This window comes from Odocoileus virginianus, chromosome 31 (genome assembly GCF_023699985.2).
Source record: "Odocoileus virginianus isolate 20LAN1187 ecotype Illinois chromosome 31, Ovbor_1.2, whole genome shotgun sequence".
Lineage (NCBI taxonomy): Eukaryota > Metazoa > Chordata > Mammalia > Artiodactyla > Cervidae > Odocoileus > Odocoileus virginianus.
The window spans coordinates 28,817,353-28,831,665 of record NC_069704.1 but is presented as its reverse complement, the minus strand read 5'-3'; the positions used below and the strand labels follow the sequence as shown (position 1 = coordinate 28,831,665).

The window sequence follows — 14,313 nt, the reverse complement described above, 5'->3', positions numbered from 1 at the left end:
CACCAAGGAGCTCTCTTTCTGGCCTCCAGAAACGCCTCCATGAGCCGAGCTGTCTACTTTTCGGGATGTCAACTGAGATTTTCATGAGGACAGACCATCTAATGCTGTGGCATCAGCCAAAATTTGGATGTGGAAACCTATCCTCTTCCACCTCTATCCAGGCTCCAAGCCTCCTTTGGTTCTGATGAGAGTCCCACCCGGGAAACACCTGAAGTGGAGGGCCTGGGCTGGAATGTCACGGTGTATGTTTCACTTACCACCTCAGAAACGCTATGGGGCCCAATCCTTCACACTCACATGGCACATTAAGCACAGGGGACTAGGACTTGTTTCATAGTCCACACATCAGTGGACACTACAGTCACCTCAAAAGCTCATTAAAATGCCGTGACTCTTCAATAAGGGAAGCACATCTACTGATAGGACCCCATCAAAGAAAGAGTCTTGAAACCAACCCTCATACAACCTAAGAACCCTAAAGATGCAGATGGTAGCTCTGCATCTAGTATCTCCCACAACTGATTTGAAACAATACATTTTCTAACTACTTCCTGTCAGTTTTATGATTAACCAGATTTACTACCATTTCAGATTTCACACTGGTAATTCCAGAGAGCCACTAGGGTTGGATTTGGGCAGTTTATGAATAGGTGGGAAGGAGAGGAGGGGAGAAGAGCAAAGGGATACAGGTGATGGAGAAGGGAGGAAGTAGGATGGAGAAAAGGTTCTGGGAACCGAAGAGCAGCAAAGCAAATGGCAGTATTTTAATAACAGAATCATTCAAGTATGGCAATTATTTAGGGAAGTCTCACATAGCTACAATTCTCTCAACCTTTTTTTTTCCAATAGTGTCAAAATAGTGCTAAGTTAAAATAGTGTATTTTGCAAAATGGCTTCTATTAAATCTGGTCTCCTTTCAAATAATTTAAACTATTTCCATACTTGTTTTAAAAGCCAAAAAAAAAAAAAGTTTAAAATAAAACACTCCCCTCTTCTCAACCAGTTGAATAGATTACTCTTCAGGAGTTAAATCTGGGCATATTCAGTCCTACTGGTGTGAACAAAGTAGAGGGGCAGCCACATAAACAGCCTCTTCCACTGCTTAACTGTGACCCCCCAATAAGAGAAGGAGGGCAGACAAGTTACAGCTCAGCCTGAGTGGACAGAGCTTCAGGGGTCATGGGGAGGTCAGCTTTGAAGGAGAAATCCCAATGAAATATAAACATGGCATTGTGGAAACCAGACAAATCTCCCATAGCTTGTCCAGCCAGCGTTAATCTCGCCATCAGCTGTGGCGCATAATCCAAACAAACTGATCTGGCGGTTCATACATCTGGAAGCTGTCATCTTCTGGAACCTCCAAGCAGCGTTCCTCATATCTGAAACACTCCATCGCCCAACCTGACCTCTAAACTTGTCAGAGGGTCAAGAGTGGCAGGCACCAAAGAGATATAAGGATTCAGAGGGTCAGCTGCCATAGGAAGAAGGCATCTGAGGCTAGGTTATTTTTAAAGCACTTATTGTTGGGCATTTATTTTTTGATCGTTTTTCTCCAGATATGAAAGATATGCCACAATTGCTTCCACCTGTATGTATGTGCCCAGTCAGAATCTAATCAATAACTATCTAAAACACATAGTCTTCATTTTAAAAGTGCCTAGGGGACCAAGGAGCAGAAAGGAGCTGTTGCCTTTTTCTCTCCTTTGTGAAATGCCAACCCCCCCCAAACTGACAGCCCCAGAAACCAGAAACTGGCTGATAACCTTGGAGAGGGCAGTAAGGGCAGAGTCTGTGCACCGCCTGCCTAGCAGACGGGCTTCAGTCCCTCGTTGTTTCTTTCTGCTGCACAAGAGCACCTGGTGAAAAGCGGTGTGTGACAGGAACATCTGGAGGAGAACTGTATCACCAAGAGCCCATGTACTATGTGGGCTTCAGAAAGGAGCTGTTACTGCTGCATGAGTGAAGTCCAGTGGAATCTTCTGTTGTTTTTTGTAAAGTCACATTCACGCTAAAAACCTTCAGTCTACCGTATTGGAAATCCAGTGAGGTCTATCTGCAACATTAAGTTACCCAAAGGAAAAGGGAAAAAAAAAAGTATTCGAATATAACACTTCTCCCTTCTTCTATGGCCTACCCCTGTTCTCAAGTTTTCATGATGTTTTTACTTGCTACTTAATATAAGGATAAGCAAAAATTTAAATTATTTGCACGAAAAAAGTTAGATACCTGGGTCAGTAAATACGGGGATGGGGAGGGAGAGTTATCTTAAAGCTTTTGCATTTATGGCAATGCTTTAGCAGTGTAATAGAAGACTTCCATCTGCACAGCATTGGTCTTCTAACTGAAATCTATTACCTGTTATCTAAACCACTGGTTCTCAATTGGGGCAATTTTGCACCCCCCGCCCCCCACATTTGACAATGAATAGAAACACAATGATCACATCCAGGAGAGTGCTACCAGCATCTAGGGGGTAAAATCCAAGGATACTACTACACATCCTACAGTGCACAGCACAGCTCCCACAACAGAGAATCATCCAGCCCCAAATGTCAGTAGTGAGAAACCTTGTTCTAAACTGAAAAGGTGAAGCTCAATGATCTCCTCTAACTGCCTAAGTTAGAGCCAAAAGCAGCCAAGAACACTGAGGCTTATGCTAGCAACTACAAACTCTAGAGCACTTAGAAATATCAAGCAAACATTTTTTAAAAAGTCCATTTGCCTTAAAAAAAAAAATCAAGTTATAATTTGTGTCCTCCTCTTTTGATGCTGGCCTCCAGAGATGTTAATAACCAAACATAAGACAATGTGGATTCATTTCAACGCTGTTATCTTTTGCAGTAAAGGAGGCAATGTTAAGAGAAAAAACCAAAAAGCTCAAAAAGATAAATGAATGTTCTGTCGCTGGAGAATCATGACAACAAACGCATGTCTTAGAGAGGGTTGGAGTGGAGGGGTAGGTAGATACTAAGTGAGACAGAAGGATAAAAGCGCTAAGCAAAAATGAAGAATCAACAGAGAAATGGGCAAGATTAAAAAGAGATCCAAGGGATGCTCTCTGGTACCAGAGAGGGCGCTGGAGGCCAAATACACTAGTGTAAACCTTGAGGAGAGCAAAGAATGGCTAAAGGAAGATCTGGCAAGTCCCAGTTGACACCACCCGCCAAACACCCTGCACACATCAGAGACCCTCCTGCTACATACCTGGATCTTCCAAGACTCAAGGTGTCCCACCTCAAACCTGCTGTCCCAACCAAAGGGAAGCACTGGGAGTTCTCCCAGAGACCACACCCCTGTCCTCTAAGCCTTTGTCCATGCTGTTCCTTTGACCTGGAATGCCCCACCACCAGCCCTGCCCCTGACCGACCCAGACTCAGGCTCCCTTCCTCACGGCTGTCCCACAAGGTGCCCCAGCTATCCTGCCACTAGTCTGTGAGTCTGCTGGGTGGAAGGCCCCTGAGGGCAGGGATGATGGTCTTTCACTAACAGCTCTCTGGAGCTTCAGGCAGTACTTGACACAGAGCAGTCACTGAGAACACGTGCTGAATGAGTATTTTTATTTTTAAGTAACACTCTCTCCCTGACCTTGCTGCCACTGGCTGGTGTTACTGAAACATTCCACATATTATTTCATCCACCCTCAGGACTCCATTCACAAACAATCTAGATTTGAAATTTTTTTACTTGCAAATACTATGACCCTAAGACCCAAGCTAGCACCTAATGTATATTGACAGTTTCTTTAAAAGCAATCATTGTATGAACACTGTAACTACACAATCAAAGAATTCTTATCACCAATGCCATAAAAAACATCTTCCTTATCTAGCTTATACTGGCTGCACATTGTGGCCAATGTATTCAAACCGTCTTTATAAAGCCATGTTTCCCCAGCATGTTAAACAAAGCATGAAAGCCAAATCAAAGATACAGCCTATCAAGTGGATCCCTTTAATTTGCTGCCTATATTAAAAAGATAACATTATTTTGGCAGATACGAAGATACTTGTAGTAAGTCTATGTGTGTACACAGATATAAAGGCAAGTGAAGATATTAATACACTATCTATAAATCAATCTTATCTAGATATGAATGTACCTGTGTACAGATGTATAGTTGCCTTTGCATATATATGCATGTCAATTTTTATCAACAGAAGAAATGACATTTTCCAAATTGTCCCTCAGCACTCTCTCCCCTTGAAATCTCTTATACTTTCCTTTCTTCTCTTGTTTTTTAACTAAGAAAATATGCAACCTCCATTCTCTTGGTTTCTTTAGAGTAGCAAGCACCCTTGTTTATGCCCAGAATATCTGCAGTCTCTATTAAGAAATGGCTATCTAAGATTTCTTTGCTGATAGTGATGAAAAATGTACCTAAGACACTAAAGTGCAAATTAACCTACATTCCAAGTTACTTCTCATTTTACTCTACTAAAGTTTAGGATAGCAGAGAATTCTTACCCTGAAAAGCAAATAATTCCATTATTTGCTGTTGACAGAAACACTTAAGCTCACTATGTCACAAACAAGACTTCCTCATTGTTACCTCTACTTTGAATTTAAATTAAAATTATAAAATGGTATGGTGGCCTCCTTGGTTGGGTTTATTTACACTTTTGAAACTGTTACTTCTTCTACAGGGGAAAAATTGAGTATGGAATGAAGGAATGGCAAATCAAGGTCAAGGCAACAGGAGACCAGGCTGACTGAAGTCACCAGTAGGCAGGGTGGACATGGAGACACAGAGGATCCATAATTTCTCACTTAAATAGGACAATAATTCAATCATCTAGTTTAAAAAAAAATGTTACAAAGGCTATCAGGTTATAAAAATAAAGATAATACTAGATAGCTACTTTACTGAGTGGTAAGGCATGGGATAATATAAATGGTAAGTGTAGTTGTTTAACAAGTGATAGTATGGAGTATCTGGCCAAAGAATCAGTGAGCCATGCTGAAACTGCCAAAACAGAATGGGAAGGAAAATAGCTCAGAGGTCCAAAGTAGGCACAGTGAGTCTTATCTCAGGTGTGTCGTTCCCCAGGACTCTATCACTAAGCTAGAACCCCAGCATGTTTCTCCTCCCAGGACTTGAAATGAGTTATGTAATGCACAAACATAGTTGCTTCTAAAAATATTTATACAATGTTATGCAAATAAGTGGGGGCTTCCCTGGTACCTCAGATGGTAAATAATCTGCCTGTAATGCAGGAGACCTGGGTTTGATTCCTGGGTTGGGAAGATGCCCTGGAGAAGGGAGTGGCTACCCACTCCAGTATTCTTGCCTGGAGAATTCCATGGACAGAGGAGCCTGGCGGGCTACAGTCCATGAGGTCACAAAGAGTTGGACACGACTGAGCTGAACTAACACACACACACACACACACAAATAAGTTAACATTAGTTGTCTACAAACTTATTAAAAATCTATTGGCAAGACTTGCTCAAAACAACAAGATATGGTCTTTTGTCATCATCATTGACATCCAACAAGTTTGTTGGTCCAAGTAGCAGAAAGGGAAATTTACTCATCTCTTGCTCTGCCCTAGAACCTAGGGTAGCGCCCCACAGTCTAGCCAATCACATCATTTCTGAATGGTCCAGGGCCCCAATGAGCTACTGCACTCTATCCCTGCCACACAGGGGGCCTCCCACTGCTGCTGTCCGCTCAGCTTGGGCCTTTGTTTGACCCCTTTTCTGAGATTCTGCTTAGAACTCTCTCCCTCCTCTGCTCTAGGTTGCCCTAATTTGCCTCACTACCTCCATGGAAGGTTTTTTCCTTTGCGATTTAACTTTCAAATTTAATGCAAGTCTGACATTCAACTCTAATAGTTTTAAGTGTGTGATTTTGTGCACAGGGAGTGTCTCACATCTTCAGTGTCCCTTTCAGAGCCCAGCACTGTGCTAGGACCTGTATTACAGATGCACAGTAAACTTGCTGTTAAGACAATATATGTGCTTAATAAAACCCTTCTTTTATCTACTAATGACAATGAGGCGCTGAGTTGAGGTAAATTACCCCATGGATTCAGTCCAAAGAACACTGTTGTATTAATTACCAAGCTACTTAAGGCAAGAATGTTTTCTGGTCTTAATTATTTGGACTATTATTTTAATTGTCACTTCTCAACTAAAGACTCCACCATATGCTTGCAAAACACTGAAAGCTGAATCTTCACAAACAAGGCAAGATTTAATATTCTCCAAGGCTAGGTCTCCAAGACTATTCTGAAGAGGAGTCAATTAGGCAATTATGCATGTACTCTTAGGCTTCCACATTTTGTCTTAGATATCACTAGGAATGCCTCAGATATTCAGTTTGAAGTATCTCCATAATTACCTCAACCCATCTCTCCCACCTTATTGTAAGAGATTCCCTAGGTAGTGTTCAGGGATTAAATGTTCCCAAACACCAACAATGTTACGTTCCAAAAAGAAAAAATAAAACAACAGAAAACAAAAACAACTCCCTTCCCTCCCCCCCGCCCCAAACAAAACCCCTGAATCAAAGAGGTTTACAAAAAGAATGTAAAATGTTTCCGTCAGCGGTGGCGGCGTTTGTCTCTGTGTGTGATCTATTTTAAATTTACAACCACTTGAAAAAAAAAAGACTTCAAGAACCCCCAAATTGAGGAATGTGGATAAAAGACTGGCAGAACCCTTGGAGAGCTCCTATGGCCCCTCCCTCCAAACCCGCGTTCTTAAAACACATTTTTTAAAATTCTCTCAGCCTGCAAAACACTGCCTTCTCCCAGAATAATTCCATTTTAAAAGCCCCCACCCGCGAGGAAACATTAATCTACTTTGCAAACAAGCGTTCCAGTCTGTGCTTTACTGTTTTTTTCAACTCCTTTTCCCCCACCCCCCCTTTTTTGTACCTTGAGACAAATGTTTTTTTTCCCCAAGAGTTGAAAGCTGTCCAAAAACAGGACCACACACGCCGCCGCCTCCGCAGGCCCGCGTAGCTCCCGCCCCCCGCCCTCCGCGCGGCGGCCGCGGCCGCCGGGGGCGCGCACACTCCCTCCAGCCGGAGGGGTGGCCTCTCTCTGCCCCCACCCTCCTTTCTCTTTGGACGCCGTGGGTGGGGGTGGGGGAGGGAAGGAAGCTGAGGACGCGAGCAGGGAGCGCAGACGCCTTCCTCTGGCCGCGTCTGGGCGCGCGGCGGAGGCGAGCGGCGGTGGCGGCTGGACCTGGGGGCCCCCCGGCCGAGCGGAGTGGTCTGTCCCGCGGAGGGGCCCCGTGCGCCCCCGCCGGCCCGCCCTCGCCACTCTCTCCCACAACACCTCGCAAAGCGCAGCTCCCTGAGTAGATTACAGCGCGGCCTTTGTCGGGCGGGCCTGGCTCCTGGCCAGGCGCCCAAACAATAAACAATTCCCCCTGGTGCGGGCAGGGGGTTTTCGCTCTTCATAGAAAGGATCTAGGTGTATGCTGGCAAATATCTTTATCAATTGGAAGGAAGGGAAGGGGGCCCGGGTTGGGGGGACGAGGGCGCCGCGGCGGGCACGGAGTTTCTTACCTTCCACCCACAGTTCCTCCACGTTGGTCTCGAGATTAGCTGCCTTTAATCCCACAGCGAAGGCCCCAAATATGAGGAGGCCTACAACCAAGAACTTGCCGCAGTTTTTTTGAATGTAACAACCCAGTTTAAATAAGAGTCTTTGAAACTTCGCTCTCAGCCACAGCGGCGCTTTCCGGCCAGTAGCTTTCCCCTGAGGATGAAGCAGAAGGCAGGAGTGAGCGCCCCGGAGTCGCGGGCCGCGCGTCCACGCCCGCTTGCGCGCACCCGTCCGGCATCCCGCGACGGCATTTGCGGGGGGTGGGGGGGTGGAGGTGGGGGTGCCCTGCGGGCTGGAACCCAGGTCGGCCAGAGGAAACGCGAGCGGCGTGGGGGGGAGGGGGGCTGGTCATAAATCAAAGTCAGGCTGCAGCGTGGGAGCTGCACCTCGGCCACAGCAGGGGCGCCCCCACGCGCAGCCTGCGTAGCGTCCCCGAGTGACTTGAAGGTCTGGGAAGGGGGACTGCGGGAACAAGAGGAAGCAGAGGCAGTGAGGAGAACCACCATTCGATACAGGAAATATTCACACCGGTCCGGGAAGGGAGGGGCTGCGTAATCCCTGCGATGGAGCCCATTTAAGAACAAGCAAACCACTGCGCCCTTGCCCGCAAGTTCTGCCCCAGCCTTCACCCTTCTCGGGGTGCTCCGCCGAGGGCAGGGACTGGGTACAAGAGCGCTTTGGGAACAATGTCTGGCGGGCTCCCCCATTCTGATTCCCCCGCCCGACTTGGTAGTAAATTGGAATCCACGTGGTGAGCGTGGGCGCCGGAGCTCACTCGCGATGCATTTCCATGGCGTTGGGAGACGCCGTGTGAGCTAAATTAGGAAATGGGGCAGCCATCTGCAACTTACGACAATATTTGTGATCGGAAGAGGGCAGCCACATGGATCTTTCCCTCCTCTCCCTTCCCTTCTGGTTAAACGCGAAAAGTAGCCGAGTGCTCAGGGGGCGAGCCCAGGCCGACGCAGTCGGGGGTCCTGGCTGGGTGCTGGCTGTTCCCGGCGGCGGCGTTTCCCCGGCGCTGGCCGCAGCCCCGGCGGGCCCCTGTCTGGGTGCTTGCCTTCCCCAGATTCCACACATTTCAGCGAACCTCGTAAACACAATGAACTCGGCCGTCCGCAGACCCGCACCGCCAATTTAAGGTGGCAATTTGTTTACAACTTCCCTTTCCCCTCAGACTCTGAGATGAAGTGGCTCAAAAATTGAAAAAGAAGAGGGGAGATGCCCTTTTCCGAGGATAAATTTTTAAGGGAGCAGAGATTTCATGCTCAACAAAAGCAAAACCGGCTGCCAAAAAAGGAAACCACCTTTATTTCGGTTCCCTCCTCCCCCCCTCCTCTCTCCGCCTCTCTCCACTCCGCCTCCCCCTCCAAGATGTTAAGAAATGTGGCAGTATTACAGGGGTTTAGGCTGCAAATAGGGGCAGGGGCGCAGGAGGAGGGGGCTTAGGGGCATCGGGCAGTGCCGCGCTGCGGCGGCTCTTGAGGTGGTCCACTGTGGACCGCTTTCCAGTGCTCCGGAAAAGGCACGCTGGGGAGGGCGCGTACGTACACACACACACACACACACACACACACACACACACACACACACACACACACACACACACACACACACACACACACACACACACACACACACACACACACACACACACACACACACACACACACACACACACACACACACACACACACACACACACACACACACGCAATCTCCACCCCCTGCAGACCTCCGACATCCCTTTCCTCCCAGGACCGGAGGGAGGGTTTGAATTTTTCAATCCCCACTTGTCTTTTTCCCCCCCCTTGGAGGTGTGTGTGTGTGTGTGTGTCTGTGTCTGTGTCTGTGTGTGTGGCGGGGACGATTCCAAAGAGGAAGAGGAGGGAAGAGAGAGTGGGAGGAGAGGAGAGACTGAAATGCACCTTGGAAATCTGCTCCAGAGCGAAGGCGGCGTCGCAGTAGCTGGGCCGGTGCAGATAGTCCCAGTCCGGCACGGCGTTGCGGCGCAGTCCCCCGGTCCGCCTGCGCCTCCCGCCACCGGCCGGCCGGCCCGGGGCCCCGCTGCAGCTGCCGCCGCCGCCGCCGCCGCCGCGGTCCTGGAGCTCGGCGGCGTTACCAGCCGAGGCCATGTTGCCGCCGCCGCCGCGGGAACCGAGGCTTCCCGGGCGGCCCGGCGTGCTGCTGCCGCCGCTGCGGGCTCCCGGCGCGCCCTGGCGCTCGGCTAGCGAGGACGCTGCTGGCCGCCGGCTGTTCGGGCTGGGGCTCCGGTTGACAGACCTGCTGCTGCCGCTGCTGCTGCTCACACAGCGGGTGATGCTGCCGCTGCGGCCGCGGCCGCTGCCGGAGAGTCAGACCCTGCGCCTTCCATTGCCACATTGCGCGGGGGTCCCGAGGTCTCTGCGGCTGCCGCTGCCCACATCCAGTTCTCCGGAGGGCGAGAGCCGGCGCGTGGAGCCAGCCTGTCCTTCGGTCGCTCGCGCGGCGCTCCTGGCTGTCCCCAACTCCCCCTACCGCCTCCCGCCCCGCGCCGCGACCCCTTCACTGCAGAAAGCGCCAGCAAATCCCCGCCGCTCCCGCCGGCCTCGCTGACTCTCTCGGCGTCTCACGGGTCGCCCGAGCGGCCGCTGAGGGTAAAGGCAGAGCCGCCGCCGCGGGGTCCGTGGGCGCCCGGCGGGTCTCAGCGCTGTCGGGCCGGGGCAGCCGCTGCCGCCGCTGCAGTTGCGGCGGTTGTTGCTGGCGGTGGCGGCTCCTGAAGCTGCTGCTCGGGCTGCTCGCACTCTGGCTGTTGGCTTCTCGGTGGCTGCTTGGTCCCGGACTCTGCTTTCTTGTGCTCCTCGCTGACCCGCTGGACCATTCTGCCCCAGTGCAGCGCGCCTCTCTCGCTCCCGGGACCTGGGGACTCCGCTCTGTGTGTGTGCAGCGGGCAGCGGCCGCAGCAGCTCCTTGATTCAATAGATGAGATGGAAGAAGAAAAAAAAGAACTCTCTCCATTTGGAGAAAGAGGAGGAGGAGGGGAGGGGGTGGAGGGGGAGAGAGCGAGCGAAAGAGAAAAAGGCTGGAGCTCCCGCCCCCGGGGCTGTCAGATGGCTTGGGTTTCTGCAACGCGATTGGCTCGCGGAGGGCAGAAATTACTCAGCAAACATGACTATTATTAGCTGCTTAGCAACAGCTCACCAAAGTAGAGAGACCACCCAGGTAGGCAACCCCAGTGTGTGCATCCCGGGCTTCGGGGGGAGCCTCCGAGAGCGCCAACCTTCTCGCATGCAATACTTCCATTAAGGAATGCTCCCCCTCCCTTTCTTTCTTATTCCTTTTCTTTTCAACAGTGTCTTCTTTTTGTAAGATGCTTTGCTCGCGCGCGGGCGCGCGCGCACACACACACACACACACACACACACACACACACTACACGAGTATTTGCCTCGCGATAGACACGGGGGAAAATGTAATATTTTTTTAAGCGCTTAAACAATTTCAGAAATTTCTTCAAAGAAAACCCTTTCAGAGGCACCTTGGCCTCAAGCTGCAGCAAATACTGGGAGGTCCAGCTTGAATTCCCAGGCCTGCACCAATAATGACAGGGTGGTGGATAGTGCGCCAGTGTGTGCCAGATTTTTTTTCCCCTTCTCTCTTTTCTTTTATAACCAAAGAGAAGACTTGGGCTCTCGCAGGGAACAACGCCTCGCATTAAGATAAACAAAATGGAAAGTTAAAGAGGAGAGTAAGGACGTTGGGAAAAGCCACCATTTCTTGAAATTCGCTCCCCCCCCCCCCCCCGTCCGTTTTCCCTCTCTAAACCCCACGGCAGCACAGTCCAGGTTTGAAGGAGTCAGTGTTTTATAAACGTGGAATCCAGACACAGAAGCAGTCTCGTGGAGGCAGAGGCGTTTTTATTTGAATCTTTAATGCGACGTTTGTAGAGGAGAAACAACAGAATCCTTTTAACAACCGGAGAAACAGAAATGTTTTCTTTAGAAAGAGAGAAAAGCTTTCCTATTTTTGGATTCATTTGGACCCTCCCCCCTTTTCATTAACTACAAGTCCCTTTTTATTTAAAATCTTTTAAAACTTTCCCCCCAAACTGGTACGCATCCTGTTATATTTAATAGTAGCGTGACATAAAGGAGAATAAAGGCTTTGATGCTGGATTCATTTGAAACAAATTGTGCGCCAATTGCGAGGACTTGTCCGGACACTGCAGTCAGTGTCACCGAGACATCAGGGGGATTCGCTTCCCGTAGGGGCAGAAAACCTGCCAGTCTGAGGTGGATCCTGGGGTCAGAGACAAAGTAAAGTGCCTACACGGCTCCGATTTTTATTTAAAAAAAAAAATTTTTTTTTTGGAGAGTACTTTTCTTTTGCAAGTTCAGTTCCTCCGCGAAATAGAGACCAGACCCACAAACTCTCTATTCTGTCTCACTTTAGTATTTGATTCCCCTCACGGCCACTTTTTTTTTTTTAAAAAACAGTATTGAACTGCAGAGGCACTCCCTGCAGCAAGTAGCCGATTGAAGCCCTGAAATGGGGCAGTGTGGCTTTAAGATGCACACGGTGTGTGTTCATTGAAAAAAAAAAAAAAAGAAAGAAAGAAAAGGAAAGGAAAGGAAAGAAAGAAACCCAGAAGGAGGGAAAGGGGGAGGAGCGGGGGAGAAGGCGGAGCCCACGCAACCACGTGACTTAAGGCCCAGTCGGCGCGCGCTCCAAGGGCCCGGAGGCCTATTACGCGCGCGCGTGTCCGAGCGCGCCCGCTAGCGCGCGCGCCGAGCTCCGAACTCCCCACTCCTGCGCAACCCTGGTCTAGCAGGTAGGGAACTGGATGCGCTTGGCTAGCACCAGGCGGGCTCCAAGTCTCCAGCGCTGGCTCCCGGGAGCCCAAGGGAGGCGCACGCCCCACCGGCGCGGACGGACGTGCCGGACGCGCCGTAGTACATTCCTGAAGGCGGTCCGGCCCCCTTAGGTCGTCCAATGCCTGCGCGGCCTCCTCGTGGTCGGCCAATAGCTTATCGCTCGGGTCCCTTCCCATTCAGCGGCCCCGTCCCGAAAGGAACTGCAGCCGGGCGCGCCGGCCACCCGGGCGGCCCACGCGGCTCCCGCAGGGGGCCAGTCGGCCAGCCCTCCCCGCCGCCTTACTTCCTCTTCGGCGGCCCCCCCCTCCCTCCTTCTTTCAATCTCCCCTTTCCTTTCTCCTTCCTCTTTCACCCTCCCTTTTTTTTCTCCTCCTCCCTACCAGCCTCACCACCCTCCCTCTAGCCTTTTCTCCTTCCTGGTTTCACTGGGAGGCCCTGCCCTCTGAATCCCAGACTGGCGAAACGCGTGCGGTACCCTGGGCTGGATGGGGTGTTCTGCAGAATTAAGAGACAAAGAGTGTAGAAGTGTCTGAGATCCGGAGGAGGACCTGAGTACCCGACCAGCGCGTAAATTCAAAACTTAAAACTCCGAAGGAGCACGTGATTTTGTGCGCGGCTCTAGGAAGGGTTGCGAAAATTCAGAAAAGACAAGCAGCGTACATTTCAAATGACAGTACGTTAATAAATAAGATCGCAGGAATAATGGGCTCGACCGAGAGCAAACTTAATCTTTGAGCAATATCCTGGTCTTTATTATGTTTGGTAAATAGCATATCGGAACACGTGATATATTATTCTGGTTTTTTTCACTGAATGGTTCTACTGACGTTTCAAGTCAAACCGTTTTGTGCGTGCCGATGGAAATTAATTTTTAAAGGTTTTGGGGTGGTACCCCTAAAAAGACACGTCAGTCTTATATTTGAGGCTTGCTGTGTGGCAAAGGTAACCATGTAGCTATAGGCAGGGTGCTATGTTTTTCTTTACGAAATTCTATACAATGTTTTAGACCAAAACTTTAGTTTTTCCTTTATTGCAATTTCAGTATAGATTATGGAATTCTAAAATGAAATGATAAGCTATGCACACATAACGATTTCCTATTACTCTCCACGCAGCTACATGTACACCATTTCAATGACAAAACCTCTTTCACTCGGGTTCATTTCCCTGGGTTTGACTTAATTCCTAAACGTTCTGAACACTGATCTCTGGGGTTTTCAGCTCCCTTAGCCCCCTCACCCGCTGTTTGATAGGTTAACTTTTCAGTATCTCAGACAATAGTCTCGGCCTGTAAATTCTACCATGGGTTCCAGGACAGCAATCCCCAGGCTGGGCTCTAACAAGCTCTATCTTAATCTCCCCACCCCCACTGGCCGCTTCCCCTGTGGTCTGCTTTTTTCATACACGGAGATGAATTACTTTGAGGATCTAATTGGCCTTGTTTCTGTAACGTTTTAAGAAAGGAAGAGGAGCCAGTGTAAAAGCCTGCTCTACTTGGGTGGTCAGGGTTGAGGCTGCCCCCAATTTGCCTCATTGCTGATGCATGTGAGTTCGACATTCCCAGCGATAATGTTGTTCCTAATCAATCTGGCCTTATTTACATTTGTAAGCATTGTCGGCTTTAATATGCATGCCCTGCGCAGGGCTCCGCTGCGCCACACCGGGTTTGTTAACTTCAACCAGGATTCTCCAGACCTGAGAGGAGGCTGACAGGAGGAGCCAGGGCTGCAAAGGTGTCTGCTGGGAAAAATCTCTTTAGTGGCCTTTCTGCACTGAACAAGTGAGACGCCTGGTGCCTTTTCAACCAGCAGGAGTTGCTGGCCCTCTTTCTTGAGTGTCCCGTTTTCCCTTTCCAAGTAAAGTCCATCTCAGTGCATCAGTTGTCATTTTGGTCTCCCTGT

General features: G+C 49.6%; 1 protein-coding gene and 1 long non-coding RNA gene across 6 annotated transcripts in view; one reads left to right on the top strand and one right to left on the bottom strand.

Moving 5' to 3' along the window:
• The window catches only part of PTCH1 (patched 1), a 69,511-nt gene that overhangs the window by 51,647 nt on the left and 3,551 nt on the right, over positions 1-14,313 (bottom strand). For 2 of the 5 annotated variants that reach the window (XM_020894253.2, XM_020894254.2), the window contains exons 1-2: positions 9,488-10,601; positions 7,520-7,712 (exon numbers count right to left, since the gene is read on the bottom strand). In XM_020894253.2, coding sequence (XP_020749912.1) covers positions 7,520-7,712; positions 9,488-9,694 — 400 coding nt within the window. In that variant the 5' untranslated portion in view covers positions 9,695-10,601. Of the gene's footprint in view, positions 1-6,881; positions 6,968-7,519; positions 7,713-8,410; positions 8,494-9,487; positions 10,602-14,313 lie in introns of those variants that run through there. The other 3 variants (XM_020894257.2, XM_020894255.2, XM_020894256.2) reach the window with 3 other exon arrangements.
• LOC139032439 (uncharacterized) overlaps positions 12,200-14,313 on the top strand; it is an 80,765-nt gene continuing 78,651 nt past the window's right edge. The window contains exon 1 of the long non-coding RNA XR_011484976.1: positions 12,200-12,369. This is a non-coding gene — a long non-coding RNA (uncharacterized lncRNA). The remainder of the gene's footprint in view (positions 12,370-14,313) is intronic.